We start from the raw sequence: 21,893 nt of genomic DNA, 5'->3' as shown, positions 1-21,893 counted from the left end.
CGCCTGTAGTCCCAGCTACTCGGGAGGCTGAGGCAGGAGAATGGCGTAAACCCGGGAGGCAGAGCTTGCAGTGAGCTGAGATCTGGCCACTGCACTCCAGCCCGGGCGAGAGCGAGACTCCGTTTCAAAAAAAAAAATAAATAAATAAATAAATAAATTAGTCTGGCCAGGCGCGGTGGCTCATGCCTGTAATCCCAGCACTTTGGGAGGCCGAGGCGGGCGGATCACCTGAGGTCAGGAGTTCGAGACCAGCCTTGGCTAACATGGTGAAACCTCATCTCTACCAAAAATACAAAAATTAGCCAGGTGTGGTGGCGTGTGCCTGTAATCCCAGCTAGCCAGGAGGCTGAGGCAGGAGAATCGCTGGAACCCGGTGGGCAGAGGCTGCAGTGAGCCGAGATTGTGCCATTGCACTCCAGCCTGGGTGACAGACCAAGACTCTGTCTCAAAAAAAAAAAAAAATTAGTCTGTGGTATTCCGTTAATAGCAGCAGAAAATTGAATAAGACCGTCACAACCTCAAGTCTTATGTTGTTAGAATTCTTTTGGGCTAACCCAGAAGGAAGCTTTACATAGTGTCTTGATTACCTGAAACTAGCTTTGTTTGGAAGTTTTGCTTTCCCTATCCTGGTGTCCTGGAAAAAAGTGCTTGCACTCCCCTTCCAGAAGCAGGTGACTTTGCTGCTATCCCTACTTCTTTCCCATTAATTACAAGAATTGTGCTACTCCTTACATTGCCTTTTTCCCCTCTTTGAATTACAGAATAGGTGTACATGTAGTTAGCAAGACTGAAGGCATTATTAGCTCAGCTAATTTAAAAATGATGGGTGTTGTGCTTGGGGCTTTCCTTGATGTGGCAGCAGTCTGACTTTGCCAGGGAGCTCAGAGAGTGTCTCACAAGTTGAACTGGAAAGACTTCACAGAACCCTGACTGATACACTGCAGGTGCCACATTAGACCAGGCTTTGGTCTGTTTGCCACTCCTGGCATCCCTTTGGAGCTTCCACCCTTAGACTCACGACACCTTTCTCTCTCTTCCTCATGGCCACTTTTGATCATTGAAGACTCCGGTGCCTGACTCACAGCCTTCCTTTCCACTCCAGTTACTGCCATCATCTTGGGTGGTTTCATCTTCATCACATGACCTGTCAAGTACCTTGGCTGCTAGCTTTCTTGGCTTCCACATCCACCCCACTAATCTCCTCTAGTCCACTTCTGGCACTCTCTCCCACAGTGACATGCTGGATCTTGTCATCAGCTGAAATGGTTTAGCTCCAAAATCACTAATTCAGATAGAAACAGCCTTCTACTGCAATATGGCCTTGCTTCTCGCTGCTCTAATTTCTCCAGGATACTGATTACTCAACTTCATGTTGCCAGATCCATTGGACGCCTCTTGGCCCACAACTTCCTTGACCTCTCAGTAGCATTCAACACAATTGATCATCTTCTCTTTATTGAAACATTCTTTGTCTTGACATTTTAACCTCAACTTTTTTTTTTATACATTTCTGACCCACTCAGTACTTCACCTCCTTCTTTCTGCTCTACCTAGAATTTAACTGTTGGATTTCTTTAATTGCTCAATCCTCTTCCCTTTTCTTTTCCATTATAAGTTTCTAATCTATCAGAAGTTATATTTCCCTTTTGTTCCTCAAATTGTTTCTTTGTGCCTTTTCTCCATCACCAAAGGAAAAACTATTTATTGCAATAAATTAATACAGGTATTCCTGTGAAAGCGCAAATTAGTTTGTTAGGGCAATTAAAACTTCTACGACATATGCTCTGGCAGAGTTACATCTCTGCCATTGGCAGCTTAGGATCTGCCTTCTTGAGAGTGGTTTTTGCCAGTTCCTTTTTCCACTCAGTTGCCTTTTGCTTTCTGGCCCACCTGTTTCCAGTCATGGGTGTGGTCATTTTTGGGTGGAACTGTGGCTCTCACCTCCTCCGCTCCAGAGCTCTGGTGGCACTGTCATTTTTCTGCTGCTGCTTGGGTGGCTGCTGGGTTCAGTCACCAGCTTTAGCTTCACCCCTTCATTCATATTTTATTTTTCTTCTTGAACAGACTTATAAGAGTTTGTCAATTAAAATTTTTTTCAAAGAGTAAGCTAGTATCTGCTTTCTGTTTTGTGAATGTCATCTTTATTTCCTTTATTTAGGTTTACTCTGTTCTTTTTCTATCTTACTGAATTGAAAACGTGTTCATCCTTTCTTGCTTTTTAATGATGGCTCAAGGCTGTAACATTCCCTCTAAGTGTTGTTTCAGGAGCTTCTCGTATGTTAGCTGTGTGGGTATAATCATTGTGGTATTAAATAATAGCATGTCAAGACCTAATTTTTTTTTTTTTTTTTTTTTTTGAGATAGGGTCTCATTCTGTTGCTCAGGCTGGAGTGCAGTGGTTTGATCACAGCTGTCTGCAGCCTTGACCTTCCGGGCTCAGGTGATCCTCCCACCTCAGCCTCCCGAGTAGCTGGGACTACAGGGACTTGCCACCATGCCTAGCTAACTTTTTATTTTATTTGTATTGGAGACAGGATTTCATCATCCTGCCCAGGCTGCTCTTCAAGTCCTGGGCTCAAGGAATCCGCCTGCCTTGGCCTCCTAAAGTGCTGGGATTACAGGCATGAGCCACTGGACCAGGCCTCGTTTGTTATTTCCATTTTTATTCTCTCTTTAATCTTTGAGTTTCTAAGCAAGTGGTTTTCTTGTTTTTTTTTTGTTTTGTTTTGTTTTTTTTGTTTTTTAAAGACAGGGTCTCACTCTATCACCCAGGCTGGAGTACAGTGACATCATCACGGCTCACTGCAACCTTCGCCTCTTAGGCTCAAGCAATTCCCTCCTCGCCCACCCCCCTTCTCATCCTCAGATTGGACTATAGGCATGTACCACTACGCCCGGCAGAGACTGGGTTTTGCTATTGCCGAAGCTGATCTCGAACTCCTGAACTCAAGCGATCCGCCCGTCTCAGCCTCCCCTAAGCAAGCATTTTAAAGTTTCTATTTATGCTGTTTAATTTTTTTAACTGATTAACTTATTTGCATTGTGTGTCTTGGAATGTTTTTATGATATTGGTTATTTGAAATGTGGTGAGTCTTTCTTTGTAACCTAGTTAAAACATTCCATGTCTTTTTGAAACGATGTATATTCCCTATCTGTTAGGCTGAAGGTGACATATATCTGTGCATGCGTGTTTGATGAAGTTTGTAACACTGTTCACATGTCCATATCATTACTATTTTTATGACTGCCCTCTTATTTATCAGTTTCTGATAGATTGCTTATACATATCTCACTGATTCTGGACTTGACAGTTTCTTTTTGCCAGTTTTGCTTTATATTAAATTCAGAATTGTTAGTCTGTGCATTGTTCTTTGTGTTGCTGTACTATACTCTTGATTATCTCTATTTGTTTTTGCCCTAATTTTGTTTTGAGGATTGGACAGTCAGTTTATTTTGGTTACTATTGACATGGAATGTCTTTATATGCCTTACTATCTTGTCATTCATGAGACTGTCTTTTCCTTTACCTCACTCTCTCCACCTGCTTTCACTCTACCACCAATTCCTATTGATTTTCTCTCTGAAGTATATATCTTGACTACATCTGCTTCTGTTTTCACTGCCCTCACTCATCTCACCTGGGCACTATACAGCCTCTGTCTGGTCTCCTGGTCCACTGTTGCTCCCTCTCATCTATTCTCTGGAGAGCAGTCAGTGATCTTTAAAAATGTGAATCTGATTGTCACTCCCAGGCTTGAAAATCTTTTCAATGGTTCCTGTTGCTTTTAGCATGAAAGACTAAATTCCTAACAGTGTACAAGGCCCTGCACGAACTACCCCTTGCCTACCTTATCAGTCACTCTTCCCTTCATTATATCTTTCTGACTTGCTGACTTCCTTTTAATTCCTCTCACAAACCTTAACCTTTTTTGACATAGATTCTTCTTCTTCTTTCTTTATTTATTTGACACAGGGTCTCGCTTTGTCTTCCAGGCTGGAGTGCAGTGGTGCAGTAATAGCCCACTGGTAACCTCAGACTCCTTGGGCTTAAGCTATCCTCCTGACTTAGCCTTCCAAGTAGCTAGGACTGTAGACATGTGCCACCACACTTGGCTAATTTTTTTCCTTCTTTTTCTTCTTTTGAGATAGAGTCTTGCTCTGTTGCCCAGGCTGGAGTGCAGTGGCTCTATCTTAGCTCACTGCAAGCTCCGCCTCCCGGGTTCACGCCATTCTCCTGCCTCAGCCTCCCGAGTAGCTGGGACTACAGGTGCCCACCACCACGCCAGGCTAATTTTTTGTGTTTTTAGTAGAGAGGGGGTTTCACCGTGTTAACCAGGATGGTCTCGATCTCCTGAGCTTGTGATCCGCCTGCCTTGGCCTCCCAAAGTGCTGGGATTACAGGCGTGGGCCACCATGCCCGGCCTCCTTTTTATTTTTTTAGAGACAATGTCTCACCATGTTGCCCAGGCTGGTCTCTAATTCCTGGCCTCAAGCTATCCTCCTGCCTTGGCCTCCCAAAGCACTGGGATAATAGGTAGGAGCCACCGTGCCCAGCCTAGATTTTTCTTAATATGCTGTTTCCTTTGCCTGGAATGTGCTTCCATTCCTCACTCTCTGCCCCTTCATCTGTTTAACTCCTGCTCCTTGAAATCTTAGCTCGTATGTAATTTTGTCTAAGCCTTTTACCCTGACCTTCAGACTAGATCAAGTCTCCATTATCTTCTACCAGGTCGCCTCTCTAGCGCATGCCACAGTAATAATTAAATAAGTAGAAATTGAAATGTAATGTCTCTTTACTCCCTACCCACCAAACTAGATTATGAACTATTGAGGGCTGATTTTATGTGATTGATTGCTGAACTCCTGTCTATTCGGCATGCTAGCTCAGTGTCTTTGATGTATGATGATCATAAATATTTGAATGGATAAATATACAAGGGACTTTGTCATTTACTTATTGACAGCGGGCAGACTGCTATGCTAAGCATATTGTATGCAGTAGGTATTTGGTTAAATATTTTTGATAAACAGTTGTTTGCCTGATCTTTCTCATCTGTGTTTGGTGACATGATATATTTAAAGACCAGCAGGTGGTTATTTGTACCCCTCATTTCTCTCTACTGTATTTCTCTCTTCCCCCCATTTCCCATACATCTCCCATATCTTACCGTAGCACTGGTAGCAAACAGGTGCAGGCATGAAAGAAAGACCTGAGAAATCTGCCTAGTTTAGGAGCTTTTTTAGAAGGCATGCCTGTTAATCATTCAAATCACTAAATCAATTTGCTGTGTGGGAATTTTTTCTTAATTGGCAGCAGTAAAAAGGAAAGGTTCCCCCCCAATATAAAAAGAGTAGTTTATTGTAGAAAATTGGAAAACTCCAGGAAGAAAAGAACTCCATGTCCCACAGCTGTTAGTATTTTGGTATTTTTACCTGTTAATCTTTTTTTTTTTGGTGTTCAGTTATGTATTTTAAGCATAATTGAGGTCGCTAGTACCGAGTATTATGCCTGGCATGATGTAGGTGCTTAGTAGTTAGAGAATGAACCCAAGCGTGTGTTTTTTCAAATTTAAAATGGCTGCAGCTTCCCAGTTTAGTATTTGGATGAGCATTGCTTTTTGTTGATGGTCTTCATAACCTGTTTTAGAGTAGTTGAACTTTATATGAAGGTGTGACTTTTAAAAATGAGCCCGTTAGATCATTGTAAAAAGTTGTTTGGGTTAAATATTTTGGAGTCACCTGTGACTTCTTTTTTTCATGGTCTACTTCCAGTCCTTTCATAGAGCCTGTTGACTCTGCCTCTAAATATATCCAGAATCTGATCACTTCTGCTTCTACCACTAGCACCTTAGTTTAAGGAAGCACCGTCTCTCACTTGGATTATTACAGAGATCTCCACCTGGATGCCCGCCTCTATCCTTGCCTCTTACAGTCTGTTCTCCTGATGTCAGCCAGAGTGATCATTTCAACAGTATAGGTCAGATCATATTCTTCACTGCTTAAAACTTTCTAATGTGTTTCTATAGCACTTAGAATAAGATCTGAATTGCTTATGATACAGTGCTTTCCCCCCCAATTCCCCAGTGTGATTTGCTGCCACCTCCTCCTTATTTATTCGAATAACCTCCATTGCATTCTGTGAAGAGCAGCTGCACCCCTCCCTGCCCCACCTGCGGAGCTATGGTACACGCTCTGCTTAGAATCCTTAGTCCCTCTGCTTAGAATCCCCTCCACAGTGGCCATGGAGCTGGCTGCCTCACTTCTTCAGGTCTCTGCCCAAATGTGGTTCTGTTAAAGAAGCTTTCTCTTACCCCTACCCAGAAAGGCACTGCTATCACCTTTCCACCTCAGTCCTTCCACTCCCTTTCCTGACTGATTTTTCTTTATGCTCCTTGTTGATGTTCATTTTGTTGCCTGCTTACTGACTAGTCCCACCTAAAATCTACAAGAGGAGGGCTTTATCTGTCTTTGTTGCTGAGATACTAGGGTCTTTACGGTGCCTGAAGCGTATAGAATTCAATAAATATTGGTTGAATGGGTAGTGGATATTCTAAAGTAACTTTTTTTTTTTTTTTTGAGGCGAAGCCTCGCTCTTGTTCCCCAGGCTGGAGTGCAATGGTGCAATCTTGGCTCACTGCACCCTCTGCCTCCCGTGTTCAAGTGTTTGTCCTGCATCAACCTCCCGAGTATCTGGGATTACAGGCGCCTGCCCCACGCCCAGCTTATTTTTGTATTTTTAGTAGAGACAGGGTTTCACCATGTTGGCCAGGCTGGTCTCGAACTCTTGACCTCAGGTGAACTGCCCGACTCGGCCTCCCAAAGTGCTGGGATTACAGGAGTGAGCCAGCATGCCCTCCCTTTCTCAAGTAACTTAGTGAGAAAGTCTGCATTGGGAATTAGGTATTGTGACGTCTCATAGGCCTATTTTATTTTTTAATAGGTAATACGTTCACATGGTTCAAAATTCAGAGAGCATGCAATGAAGCCTCTCACACTCTGCCCTCCAGCGCCACCCTGTCCCCCTCCTCTGAAGTAACTAGAATTAAGTTATTGTGTGTATTTCCAGAGATAGCCAGTGTTTCAGTACACAAAATTACAGATACAGTCTTTCCTCCTTTATAAAAATGCAAACTTTAGTATCTGCACTGTTTTACACCTTGTTTTTGTTTTGTATACTTCGGAGATTGTTCTTTGTCAATAAAGACATTATTGTGTAAAAGCATCTTTAATGCCTGTACAATATCCCATTGTGTAAATTTATCATAATTCTTCTTTTGATGGACATTGATGTTTCTAGTCTTTAGCTCTTACACACTGTACTGCAATAAATCACTTTGTACATACATCATTTTGCCTTGTTGCTAGTATATCTGAGGAATAAATTCTTGTGAGGAATTGCTGGGTGAAAAGGACATGTGCATTTGTAATTTTAGAGACAGTCAGATCGCCTTCTAAAAATTGTACCAATGTTTACTTCTGGCATAGTGTATTGTTATTTTGATCTTTGCTAATTTGACAGATGAAAGCTGGTATAACACTATAGTTTTTTGGTGTTTCTTGTGCTATGAATTAAGCATCATTTTGGATATTTAAGAGCCATCTATATTTTCTATGAGTTGTTCATGTCCTGAACCCACTTTTCTACTAGGACTCTGGTCTTAAAAAAAAAAAAAAATTAACGTGGTAGGAATTCTCTTTTATGATCATAAAATTTTTAATGTTTAAATTTTTTTAGAGATGGGATCTCACTATGTTGCCCAGCCTGGTCTGCAATCATTCCACCTCAGCCTCAGCCTCTGAGCAGCTGAGACTATAGGCATGTACCACCATGTCCAGCTTTTTGTACAAATTAGCCCTTAATCTGTGATCTGAGGGACAGACATTTTGTTCCATTTGTCAGTTGTCTTCTGATTTTGCGTATTGTAGTTTTTTCCTACATAGAAATTTGCTTTTTTTTCCTTTATTTTTCTTCTTCCTCCTCCTTGGGAAATTTCTTTTTTTTTTTGTAAGTATTATTATTATTATTTTTTGAGATCGAGTCTCGCTCGCCCAGGCTGGAGTACTGTGGCACAATCTCGGCTCACTGCAAGCTCCGCCTCCCGGGTTCGCGCTATTCTCCTGCCTCAGCCTCCCGAGTAGCTGGAACTACAGGCGCCCGCCACCACACCTGGCTCATTTTTTGTATTTTTAGTAGAGACGGGGTTTCACCCTGTTAGCCAGGATGGTCTCGATCCCCTGACCTCGTGATCTGCCCACCTTGACCTCCCAAAGTGCTGGGATTACAGGCATGAGCCACAGCGCCCGGCTGGGAAATTTCATTTTTCTGTAGACAAACATCTATAAAACATCTTCTCTTAGGTTTTGATTCACACTTAACCCTCCTAATATTTTTTTAAAAATACCCATAGTTTCTTATTGTACTATTTCTTCTCTCTCTCTGGTTTTTTTTTTTTTTTGATAAGGGGTCTCACTCTGTCACCCAGTCTGGAGTACAATGGTGCGATGTCGGTGCACTGCAACCTCCGCCTCCCAGCAATTCTCCTGCCTCAGGCTCCTGAGTAGCTGGGATTACAGGCATGCGCCACCATGCCTGGCTAATTTTTGTATTTTTTTTTTTTTTTTTTTTGAGACAGAGTCTCGCTCTGTCGCCCAGGCTGGAGTGCAGTGACCGGATCTCAGCTCACTGTAAGCTCCACCTCCCGGGTTTACGCCATTCTCCTGCCTCAGCCTCCGGAGTAGCTGGGACTACAGGCGCCCGCCACCTCGCCCGGCTAGTTTTTTGTATTTTTTAGTAGAGAGGGGTTTCACCGTGTAGGCCAGGATGGTCTTGATCTCCTGACCTCGTGATCCACCCGTCTCGGCCTCCCAAAGTGCTGGGATTACAGGCTTGAGCCACCGCGCCCGGCCACTAATTTTTGTATTTTTAGTAGTGATCGGGTTTCACCATGTTGGTCAGGCTGGTCTCAAACTCCTGACCTCGTGATCTGCCTGCCTCGGCCTCCCAAAGTGCTGGGATTGTAGGTGTGAACCATCACGCCTGGCCTCTCTCTCTCTCTTTTTTTTTTAAAGAGACAGGGTCTTGCTCTGTTGCCCAAGCTGAAGTACAGTAGTATAATGATAGCTCATTGTGACCACAAACTCTTTGGCTCAAGGGATCCTCCCACCTCAGCCTTTTGAGTAGCTGGGACTATAGGCATGAGCCACACTGTTGGCCTCTTCTTGTACTTCTGAGGTTTCGTTTTGCACATGTGATTTTTTTTTGATACTGCTGAGATTTATTCTGGTATACATTGTGAGGTGGGGTTTCACCCCATTTTTTTAAAAACGTTTTTAGGATTTCTTGATCTTTTATGTCTTGTCTGGAGAGTAATTTTCAGCTGTTTTCTGCTAAATTGTGAGTGGTATAGACCAGTTAGCTATGTCCTGTGTACTTTTCAGTTTAAGAGATGGTTGCCTTTATCTTACCAAAGATCTTATCTTTTGTTGACTTAAAAATAACGATGGAAATACAGCCTGTTGGGGAGTATTGTTTTAAAACAAGTTTTATAGAATTTTCAGTTGGTAAAGATTGGTAAGATTAGTAATAATAGGTACGATAGGTAATTAACTATGCATTATATTTAAGAAATGTGTTTAGTACATTTTAAAATGCTAAAGAAATAAGGGATTTTTCTGTTTTTTATTTATTTTTATTTTTTATTTTCTTGGAGGCATCCTCGTTCTGTCGCCCAGACTGGAGTGCAGTGGTGCGATCTCAGCTTACTGCAACCTTCACCTCCTGGATTCAAGTGATTTTTCTGCCTCAGTGTCATGAGCAGTTGGGACTACTGGCTTGTGCCACCATGCCTGGCTAATTTTTGTATTTTTGTTTTTTTTTTTTTTTTTTTTTGAGACAGAGTCTCGCTCTGTCGCCCGGGCTGGAGTGCAGTGGCCGAATCTCAGCTCACTGCAAGCTCCGCCTCCCGGGTTCACGCCATTCTCCTGCCTCAGCCTCCCGAGTAGCTGGGACTACAGGCGCCCGCCACCTCGCCCGGCTAGTTTTTTGTATTTTTTTAGTAGAGACGGGGTTTCACCGTATTAGCCAGGATGGTCTCGATCTCCTGACCTCGTGATCCGCCTGTCTCGGCCTCCCAAAGTGCTGGGATTACAGGCTTGAGCCACCGCGCCCGGCCAATTTTTTGTATTTTTAGTAGAGATGGGGTCTCACCATGTTGCCCAGGCTGGTCTCAAACTCCTGAGCTCAGACAGTCCACCCATCTTGGCCTCCCAAAGTGCTGGGATTACAGGTGTGTGCCACCATGCCCAGCCTGTGTGGTTTTTTAAAAAAATTATGTATTTATTTTTTATTCCAATAGGTTTTTGGGGAACAGGCGGTATTTGGTTATATGGATAAATTCTTCAGTGGTGATTTCCTAAATTTTGGTGCACCTGTCACCTGAGTGATGTACAGTGTACCCAATGTGCAGTCTTTTATCCCTCATCGCCCTCCCCCTTGAGTCCCCAAAGTTCATTATATCATTCTTGTGCTTTTGTGTCATCATAGCTTAGCTCCCACTTATAAGTGAGAACATACAATGTTTGGTTTTCCATTCCTGAGTTACTTCACTTAGAATAACTGGCCGGGCACGGTGGCTCACGCCTGTAATCCCAGCACTTTGGAAGGCCGAGGCGAGCAGATCACAAGCTCAAGGGATTGAGACCATCCTGGCTAACGTGCTGAAACCCCGTCTCTACTAAAAATACAAAAAATTAGCTGAGTGTGGTGGCTGGCACCTGTAGTCCCAGCTACTTGGGAGGCTGAGGCAGGAGAATGGCATGAACCTGGGAGGTGGAGCTTGCGGTGAGCTGAGATTGTGCCACTGCACTTCAGCCTGCGCGACAGAGTGAGACTCCATCTCAAAAAAAAAAAAAAAAAAAAAAAAATGGTTCCAGCTTCATCCAGGTTGCTTGGAATGCCATTATTATTATTATGACATTTTCTTTATCCACCTGATTGATGGGCATTTGTGGTGGTTCCATATTTTTGCAGTTGTGAATTCTGCTGCTATAAATATGCATGTGCAAGTGTCTTTTTCATATAATGACATCTTTTCCTCTGGGTAGATACCCTGTGGTGAGATTACTAGATCAAATGGAAGATCTACTTTTAGTTCTTTAAGGAATTTCCATGCCATTTTCCATAGTGGTTATACTAGTTTACATTCCCGCCAGCTGTGTTAAAAGTGTTCGCTTTTCACATCCACACCAGCATCTGCTATTTATTTATTTATTTTTTAATTAATTTATTTTTATTGAGATGGAGTCTCACTCTTGTCGCCCAGGCTGGAGTGCAGTGGCACAATCTCCGCTCACTGCAAGCTCCGCCTCCCAGGTTCATGCCGTTCTCCTGCCTCAGCCTCCCGTGTAGCTGGGACTACAGGCGCCTGCCACCGCACCCGGCTTACTTTTTGTATTTTTAGTAGAGACAGGGTTTCACCATGTTAGCCAGGATGGTCTCGATCTTCTTACCTCGTGATCCGCCCGTGTTGGCCTCCCAAAGTGCTGGGATTACAGGTGTGAGCCACTGCGCCCGGCCACATCTGTTATTTTTTAATTTATTCTTTATTATTGTTTTGAGACAGAGTCTCGCTCTGTCACCCAGGATAGAGTGCAGTGGCGCAATCTCGGCTCACTGCAACCTCCACCTCCCGGGTTCAAGCGATTCTCCTGTCTCAGCCTCCCGAGTAGCTGGGACTACAGGCGCCTGCCACCACGCCCGGCTAATTTTTTGTATTTTTCGTAGAGACAGGGTTTCACCATATTAGCCAGGATGGTCTCGATCTCCTGACCTTGTGATCTGCCCACTTCAGCCTCCCAAAGTGCTGGGATTACAGATGTGAGTTGCCCAGCATTTTTTGATTTTTGAATTATGGCCATTGCTACAGGAGTAAGGTTGTATCATATTGTGGTTTTGATTTGCATTTCCCTGATAATTAGTGATGTGGAGCATTTTTTCATATGTTTACTGGCCATTTGTGTATCTTCTTTTGAGTATCGTCTGTTCATGTCCTTAGCCCACTTTTTGATGGGATTATTATTATTATTATTTTCTTGCTGATTTCAGTTTCTTGTAGATTCTAGATATTAATCCTTTGTTGGATGCATAGTTCGTGAAGATTTTCTCTGCAGCTCTGTGGGTTGTTTACTCTGCTGATTATTTCTTTTGCTGTGCACAAGTTTTTTCATTTAATTAAGTCCCATCTATTTATCTTTATTTTTGTTGCATTTTCTTTTGGGTTCTTGGTCATGAAATCTTTGCCTAACCCAATGCCTAGAAGAATTTTTCGGGTATTATCTTCTAGAATTTTTATGGTTTGAGGTTAGATTTAAGTCTTTGATTCATCTTGAGTTGATTTTTGTATGAGGTAAGAGATGAGGATCCAATTTCATTCTTCTGCATGTGGCTTACCAATGATTCCAGCACCATTTGTTGAATAGGGTGTCTTTTCCCCAGTTTATGTTTTTGTTTGCTTTGTCGAAGATCAGTTGGCTATAAATATTTGGGTTTTTTCTGGATTCTCTGTTATGTTCCGTTGGTCTATATACCTGTTTTTATAGCAGTACTATGCTGTTTTGGTGACTATAGCTGTATAGTGTAGTGTGAAGCCGGGTAATATGATGCCCCCAGATGTTTTTCTTTTTGCTTAATCTTGCTTTGCTATGTGGGCTCTTTTTTTTTCCATATAAATTTTAGGATTGTTTCTCCTAGTTCGGTGAAGAATGATGATGGTATTTTGATGGGAATTGCATTGAATTTGTAGATTGCTTTTGGCAGTAAGGTCATTTTCACAATACTGATTTTACGCATCCATGGCATGGGATGTGTTTTCATTTGTTTGTGTCATCTGTGATTTCTTTTAGCAGTATCTTGTAGTTTTCCTTGTAGAGGTCTTTCACGTCAGTGGTTAGGTATATGCCTAAGTAATTATTTTTTTGGAGCTATTGTAAAAGGGGTTAAGTTCTTGATTTGATTCTCAGCTTGGTCGCTGTTGGTGTGTAGCAGTGCCACTGATTTGTGTTCATTGATTTTGTATCCAGAAACTTTACTGAATTCATTTATCAGATCTAGGAGCTTTTGGGATGAGTCTTTAGGGTTTTCTAGGTATATGATTATATATCATCAGCAAACAGCAGCAGTTTGACTTCCTCTTTACTGATTTGGATGTCCTTTCTTTCTTTTCTCTTGTCTGATTGCTCTGGCTAGGACTTCCAAAACTATGTTGAATAAAAGTGAAAGTCAGGGCCGGGAACAGTGGCTCATGCCTGTAATCCCAGCACTTTGGGAGGCCAAGGTGGGCAGATGACGAGGTCAGGAGATCGAGACCATCCTGGCCAGCACGGTGAAACCCTGTCTCTACTAAAAATACAAAAAAAATTTAGCCGGACGTGGTGTTGCACACCTGTAGTCCCAGCTACTTGGGAGGCTGAGGCAGGAGAATCGCTTGAACCCAGGAGGCAAAGGTTGCAGTGAGCCAAAATCACGCCACTGCACTCCAGCCTGGGCTACAGAGCAAGAGTCCCTCTCAAAAAAAAAAAAAAAAAAAAAAGTGAAAATGGGGCCGGGCGCAGTGGCATCCTAGCTCTTTGGGAGACCAAGGCGGGCGGATCACGAGGTCAAGAAATACAAAAATTTGTGCCCGGCTGAGGATTTTTACATCTGCGTTCATCAGGGATATTGGTCTGTAGTTTTCTTTCCTTTTTTTTTTTTGGTTATATCCTTGCTGGTTTCGGGTATTAGGGTGATACTGGCTTCATAGAATGATTTACAGAGGATTCCCTCTTTCTCTATCTTTTGTAATAGTTTCAGTAGGATTGGTACCAATTCTTTTTTTTTTCTTCTTGAAATGGAGTCTCGCTCTGTCGCCCAGGCTGGAGTGCAGTGGCGCGATCTCAGCTCACTGCAAGCTCCGCCTCCCAGGTTCACACCATACAGGTGCCCGCCACCACGCCCGGCTCATTGTTTGTATTTCTTTTTCTTTTTTTTTTTTTTAAGTAGAGACGGGGTTTCACCGTGTTAGCCAGGATGGTCTCCTGACCTTGCGATCGGCCTCCCAAAGTGCTGGGATTACAGGCGTGAGCCACCGTGCCTGGCACGAACCAATTCTTTGAATGTCTGGTAGAATTCAGCTGTGAATCCACCTGGTCCTGGAGTTTTTTTTTGTTGGCAGTTTTTTTTTTTAATTACCATTTCAGTCTTGCTGCTTGTCATTGGTCTGTTCAGAGTTTCTATTTCTTCCTGGTTTACTCTGGGAGGGTCGTATATTTCCAGGAATGCATCTGTCTCCTCTAGGTTTTCTGGTTGGTGCACATAAAGGTGTTCGTAGTAGCTTTGAATGATCTTTTGTGTTTCTGTGGTATTGGTTGTAATATCTCCCGTTTCATTTCTAATTGAGCTTACTTTATTTCTAAGTGAGCTTATTTGGATTTTCTGTCTTAGATTTTCCTGTTTTATTTGAATGAGTTCGAGATCTTTTAGCTCCCTTGAAAAACCCATTTATCCTGGAGGTTGCAATTTTTTTTTTTTGGTGAAAAATCAGACCTTAGTCCGGGAACAGTGGCTTACACCTGTAATCCCAGCACTTTAGGACGCTGAGACAGGCAGATCACCAGAGGTCAGGAGTTCAAGACCAGCCTGGCCAACATGGTGAAACCCCGTCTCTACTAAAAATACAAAAATTAGCTGGGCCTGGTGGCAGGTGCCTGCAATCCCAGCTACTTGAAAGGCTGAGGCAGGAGAATAGCTTGAACCCAGGAGGCGGAGGTTGCAGTAAGCCGAGACCATGCCATTGCACTCTAGCCTGGGTGGGCAACAAGAGTGAAACTCCGTCTCAAAAAAAAAAAAAAAAAATCAGACCTTGGTGATTACCTTGAGCAGTAGGATATAAATAACTCCCACATGCTTAGTGTTCCAATAATGGAACCCTAGGCATAAATGGGTTAATGCCTGCTAACATCAAGTTAATACACATTGGAGTGAAAATGAGGCTTGATTCTCATCTGGCTGTATTTCTCATAGCCAGCAGACTCCCCCATCATCTTGCAGAATGGAAGTTTCCATAGTTCTTGGCTATAGTGATAAGTGGGTGTTTTTGTGTCATCTGCATCAGAATCAATGATGGTTTTTCACACTGCTTTTGCCGTTTGCTTCATATTTCCATGCCGCTTAGCATGGCCTTATCTATTCTTTGTTTGCAGTTGCCAACCATTTCTTTTTTTTTTTTGAGACGGAGTTTTGCTCTTACTGCCTAGGCTGGAGTGCAATGGCGCAATCTTGGCTCACCGCAACCTCCGCCTCCCAGGTTCAAGCAGTTCTGCCTCAGCCTCCCAACCAGCTGGGATTACAGGCACCTGCCACCATGCCCAGCTAATTTTTGAATTTTTAGTAGAGATAGGGTTTCTCCATGTTGGTCAGGCTGGTCCTGAACTCCCAACCTCAGGTGATCCACCTGCCTTCTCCTCCCAAAGTGCTGGGATTACAGGCATGAGCCACCGTGCCACACCTTGCAGTTACCATTTCTACCATGTGGCTAACTTGCCTGAGATTTGTAACAGTTCACTTTACTGATGACATCAAATCCAAGCTAAGTCTAGTAAGTTACCCTATCAGTGCATCTTCAAAATCTCTCTATCATCATTTCTCCTGATGAGATTCTCCCATTCAGATATTGAACTAGCTGAGCTGAGACCATTGTTTTCACACACTTGTTTATCTGTTTGTCTTGCTCTTTTCTCAAGTGCCTTCCCACGTATTTCTACTTGCCAATGCCATTGCCCAAGTGTTTTACTTCTTACATTTACAAAAACTGTGAGACTGCAGGAACTTTGAAAAACATCAGTATTTGTCCCAGTGTTATTAAACAAAAGGGGCTTGCTGTCCAATGTGCTAGAAGCCTATACTGTGACACTGGGTTTTTCAGAAAGTTTTCTCAAAACCCAGTGAAGGGAGTCTCCTGGCTGTGAGAGATAGAGCCAGATGAGAATCAAGCCACTGGGTTCTTGAGTATTTTCTCAAAAATTTGAGTATTTTCTCAAAAACCCAGTGCGTGGAATTGGCTTTCTTGTTATTGCAAGTCGACTCACAAGGAGACAGGCTCAGCTCAAATCTGTCTCTCTGTGCTGGCTTTAAGGCAGTACCTTTATTAGAAAAGCTTTAGGGAGTGGGTTCTGGGAGTAGCAGGTGGTTGATATGAGGAAAGGGGTGGTCTGGAAAGTCTTCAGGCCTGTGCAATTATCTCTTCATGCCTCCTCGTGGGTCCCATGTGCAAATTTGGGGGAAGTTAATATGAAGCATGTGGTAGAAATTTAAACTTGTTCTACACAAACTCCAATCAGCTATATTGATTCCAACCAATTTTAGCCCGTTGTGTTATGTGTCTTACAAGTGGAGGGCGTGCCAGTGAGTTGTTTCTTTTCTTGTCTGGGATCCTGCAGACTCAAGAATTTCTGTTAGTCATTGGTGTCTTTAACTCCCAGGGGCATGGTTTCACCAGTCCAGAAGGATCCCTGTGCCTTGTCATCCTCATTTTTTGTAACATGAGTTTGTATCTTTTGTAGGGTGGTGGAGTGTTCGGGATCTGTGTATGTGGGGTTGAATTTTTTTTTTTTTTTTTTTTGAGGCGGAGTCTCGCTCTGTCGCCGGGGCTGGAGTGCAGTGGCCGGATCTCAGCTCACTGCAAGCTCCGCCTCCCGGGTTTACGCCATTCTCCTGCCTCAGCCTCCCAAGTAGCTGGGACTACAGGCGCCCGCCACCTCGCCTAGCTAGTTTTTGTATTTTTAATAGAGACGGGGTTTCACCGTGTTAGCCAGGATGTTCTCAATCTCCTGAGCTCGTGATCCGCCCGTCTCGGCCTCCCAAAGTGCTGGGATTACAGGCTTGAGCCACCGCACCCGGCCATGGGGTTGAATTGTTATGTGGCCGGGTGCAGTGGCTCATGCCTGTAATCCCAGCACTTTGGGAGGCTGAGGTGGGCAGATCACCTGAGGTCAGGAGTTTGAGACTAGTCTGGCTAACACGGTGAAACCCCATCTCTACCAAAAATACAAAAATTAGCCAGGTGTGGTGGCATGAGCCTGTTGTCCCAGCTACTTGGGAGGCTGAGGCGGGAGAATTGCTTGAACCCCGGAGGCAGAGGTTGCAGTGAGCTGAGATCGTGCCATTGTACTCCAGCCTGGGCTACAGAATGAGACTGTGTCTCAAAAAAAAAAAAGTTTCATTTGTGTGTTTTCCAGATCTTCAGTGAGTTCCTTGTAGGAATGGACCATGTTTGTGCACCTCTTCTCCCACTCTTCCCTTATACCAGTGGTTCTCTTAGGCCTGGTCCCTGACCAGCAGTATCAGCATCCCCTCAGAACTCGTGACAATGAAGATTCTGGGTCCTTGCACTTGAACACTGAGTCAGGACCTGTGAGAGGAGAGCGGGCCCAGCAATCTGTGGTGTAACTGCCATGCCAGGTAATTCTGATGGGCTAGTTTGAGAACCACTACCTTATAGGATCTAATATAGGTTTACCTCACAGCGAACACTCAGCTCACTGACTAATTTGTAGACTCTGCTAATCACTGCTGATTTGTTTCTATCTTATAGCTGCCATTTACTGAATAGTTACACTGGGCTAGGCACTGAACTAGGTGCTGTCACATGCATTGTCCCTTATGATCTCACAGATACTTTGCCGAAGAGGGAGTGGTGCGTCCCACTTTATATAGAGATGAGAGAGGGGAGTCTTTGAGGGATGTAGTAACTTGTCAAGGCTACACAGCTGGTAAGTGGCAGCAGGAGATTTCAGCAAGGCCTCTCAGACTCCAAAGCCTATGTTTTTTCTAGTACCCCACGCTGCTTTTCACGTAAACTCTCGCTCCCAGAGAATTCATGTGGCTGTCATGTGGTTTTATAATAAATGGTTGTAATACCTATATTTCTAGATTTTTCTCATCGTATACTTAAACCACCCATTAAGCAGCAACCTTTCAGCTTTTTTAAACAAGACTTTTCCATTTAATAATATTCATTTATTTACAGTGTGTCAGAATTAGGAGGTATTATGAAAGAGGCCTTTGAGATCATATTCTACCCTCTGTATTTTCACAGGTAGAGCCATCATATGTGCTACTTTATCTTTGTCTCAGAAATTAAACTTTCATTGAAGTGTAAATTGGCATACTACACAGTTCTGACCTCTAAACTTCTAACTTTTTTTTTTCCTAAAAAAAAAAAGGGAAATGAGGTCTCACTGTGTTGCCCAGGCTGGTCTCGAACTTCAGGCTCCAAGTACTCCTCCCATCTCAGCCTCCCAGAGTGCTAAGATTACAAATGTGAGCCACCACGCCTGGCCTGAATTTATAACTTAAAAACATTATGCTACATCAAGTTCAGTAAAATCTTAACTGATTGGAAAGAGTAATTTTACTAGTTTAACTTTGCCTTTCCTCACCGCCTCATTTTCAAATCCCTCCCTTCATATTTGTACATACATTTTCCAGCAGGTGGCTAAATATTAACTTTTATTTTTAAAATGCCTTGTAAGGAATCAAATACTTATTTCCATGCTAACTCACTGTAGTTCTTGGTTTGAATGCATTTAAAAATATGTAAATTGATACTATTAATAATGGTAACAGTTACGTCGGTACGGTGGCTCACACCTGTAATCCCAGCACTTTATGAGGCTGAGGCAGGCGGATCACTTGAGGTCAGGAATTCAAGACCAGCCTGACCGACATGGTGAAACCCTGTCTGTACTAAAAATGCAAAAATTAGCTGGACGTGGTGGTAGGCGCCTGTAATCCCAGCTAGTTGGGAGGCTGAGGCAGGAGAATCACTTGAACCTAGGAGGCGGAGGTTTCAGTCAGCTGAGATTGCACCACTGTACTCCAGCCTGGGCAATAGAGCAAGACTCTGTCTCAAAAACAAAGCAACAACAATAATAATAATAGTAATAACAGCCAGTATTTACATAGCAGTTGCTTTGTTCCAGGTATGATTCTGATCACTTTACATATTTTAACTCCTTTAATCCTCGAACACTGCCTATAGCAGGGTCACTATTTTATTATCCCCATTTTCCCATTTTGTGGAAGTGTTGGTACATAAAAGCAAATAGCTTGTTCAGGCTCACAGGACAGAATCTGAAGGCATCCTGGCTCCAGAGTCTCTGCTCTTAACCACTCTTTAGAGTGCCTTGCACGTTTTCAACCAGAGCTTTCTCTATATAACATATCACTTTACACTTTTAAAATAGTGTACTATTTATTGCAACTCCTGGGTTCAAGGGATCCTCCCGACTTAGCCTCCGGAGTAGCTTGGATTACTGCTTGGTGTCAAGAATTTTGTGAGAGCAGGGCAAGTACTCAGGCTTGCTGTGGGCAACAAGAAAAGTGGGGACGTTGCGTTATTTTGGGTCTCTTCATATTTAAAAATAAATCTAGTTGTAGTACACTACACAGAGGAGAGATCAGTTCTTTCGATGTCACTTGAGAGATTCCCTTTTGGTTTGTAGCCACAGCTGCTGTATATGAGACCTGCTGGTATTTGGAGCTTTACCCTTTGTCATAACCATGTGTACTAGCAAGCTGAGGGGCTGGCCTGCATTTCTTAGCTTTCCTATCTGTGTACCCTGGTTTAAAATTGCTGCCTGTTTCTGCCATCCTTGTCTTCGTATACAGAATTTTGCATACATCCTCGCTGACCAGAGTTTTATTGATGAGTATTTGAGTGCATGGCAAAGGGATGATTTTCCTGAAGGTGGCCAAAAGATTTGGAAAGAGCTGTGGATGTGGGCTTTGGCATTAGTTCATCAGGGCACATTCAGCTTGAGAACTTTGAATTATCAAGAGGCAAGCAACTCATGTTTTCCTGTACAGTTGCTGTCTCCTGAAGGCGGCTGGCAGCATTCAGAACATAACTTATGAACTTGAACCAAAGGAGTGTCATTTGGTTTATCCTAAATTTAATGAGTTTGGGAAAGTCTTCTGTAGTTCATCGCACTGTGTTATAAATAATAGAATAGTTTCAGGTTCTGTCTGGTAGTTACTGTCTGATGTGGAAGCAAGAAGACCACAGGTGAGAGGAGAAGACGACTGAGAAATGAGGGCTTTGGGTTAGGTTACCTTAGTGCTTTTCCTAGTTTCCTGGGCATGGTGCACTTACAGTGAATGAGACCAGAGCTCTGAGTTGAGCTGCTGTGTTAATTGGTTGTATGATTTTAGGCAGTTTACTTCTTTGGTCTGAGTTGCAGCATCTTGAGAGCAAGTGTGACTTTTTTTTTTTTTTAATGACCATTCACCTTAGTGACTTTTTAAAGTGCCACTCCAGCTTTGTCTATTCTCTGATCCCCTGATGTAAGACTTAGATTACCTACATTCATAGAAAATTTTTGTATATTATAATTATATTACAGAATTGTTCACACTGGGAAATGAGTTGCTTCTGTAGTCTACTTCTTTGGTAATAGCTTTATATTTAACTTTTAGCTAGTAGTTGCAAAATTTTAATTCCATATATTACATCATATGAGACTGCAGTGCGTTATACAAGATCATGAGTGGTAAACTTAGCATAGAGCATAGTCTGGCACGTGTGGAATTGTTGACAAGTGTTAACTTTTGGATTATGGTTGATTTTAGCCTTCAGTGTGGAACTTCCTATTCAGTTCTAAGTGGGTTGGCCTGCTAACCTACATTTTAAATACAGCACTGTCCCTGACTGAGATGACGAATACACCTCCTTTCCCTTTCAGCATAATATTTTTATTTCAGGTCTCAATATTTTAACTTCTAAATGCTAAAAATATTACTGAATACTTGAAAACAAATTTCACTGTGTAACCCTTTTAGCTGTTTCTTCTGGATTAAGGGTAGTGTAGGATTCGGTTTTCCTAGAATCTTTAGAAGACTGTAAAATTGGTGATAAATTCTCAGTTCAGTTCCTATGAAAAAGATGTGGATTCATATTATAAATATACATTAGAGAAAAAATAGGGAGCTAAACTTGGAACAGATTGGATTTCCCAAAGAGGACTCTGGGGAAAGCTATCTTTATTTGCCACTGTAGCAAATTAAGAGCACACAGTGAGCTGTTCTAGCGCTGAATGCTATTTGAAGAATAAAACAAAAGAACTAGCCATGGCTTCCTCCTCTGTTGCCTGAATGGTTGGCTTCTTTAAGTAATTTTCCTGGCCTTTCTCCTCTCATTGGGTGATGTCACTGATGCCACAGAAAGATGAGTAATAGACTCCTATGGTCTTAATTGGTGTGAAACTTTATGATTTGACCTGTTTGAAATATATTATCACCTGTTGATGATCTATCATTCCCATTCATGCATTTGCTCAGTGTTACAGTAAGCTTCCTTTTATTGTAAATTTTACTATTTATCAAGTCACAGATTTTTCTGTGACCCTAATACCAGGCCATGACATGCTTTTAAACTACTAGAATAATTTTGAAATAGTTTTAGTAGTTTTTTTGGTTATTTTTTCTATTAAAAAATTATGTAAGTAATATATGATTATTGACAAAAAGGCAGAAAATATTATCTAAATATTACCCACTCTTTTAAGAGTAGGCACTTTTGATATTTTGGTGAATATCTTTTCAAACTGTTTTCTTTGTAAATATGTACATGTAAATATATGGCCCAAACAGAATTAGCCTTTTTAAAATTCCATATATACACACACACACACACACACACACACATATATATACACACACACGTATACATACACACACACACACACATATATATATATTTTTTAATAGAGACATTTTTACCATGTTGCCCAGGCTGGTTTCGAACTCCTGGACTCAAGTGATCCATCCTACCTTGGCCTCCCAAAGCGCTGGGATTACAGGC

The 21,893-nt window shown here is 42.5% G+C and overlaps 1 protein-coding gene across 36 annotated transcripts in view; it reads left to right on the top strand.

The window, feature by feature from the left end:
• Positions 1-21,893, top strand: part of WDR20 (WD repeat domain 20) — an 89,969-nt gene that overhangs the window by 25,761 nt on the left and 42,315 nt on the right. The window contains exon 2 of one of the 36 annotated variants that reach the window (XM_033191270.1): positions 17,269-17,525. The exons of the other annotated variants lie outside the window; for them this stretch is intronic. Coding sequence (XP_033047161.1) covers positions 17,269-17,364 — 96 coding nt within the window. The 3' untranslated portion in view covers positions 17,365-17,525. Of the gene's footprint in view, positions 1-17,268; positions 17,526-21,893 lie in introns of those variants that run through there. 36 annotated transcript variants of the gene reach the window in all.

The sequence above is a fragment of the Trachypithecus francoisi genome, unplaced genomic scaffold (genome assembly GCF_009764315.1).
Source record: "Trachypithecus francoisi isolate TF-2019V2 unplaced genomic scaffold, Tfra_2.0 Lachesis_group3, whole genome shotgun sequence".
NCBI classification, from domain to species: domain Eukaryota; kingdom Metazoa; phylum Chordata; class Mammalia; order Primates; family Cercopithecidae; genus Trachypithecus; species Trachypithecus francoisi.
The sequence above is the reverse complement of the archived record's forward strand: the minus strand, read 5'-3'. Positions and strand labels throughout refer to the sequence as shown.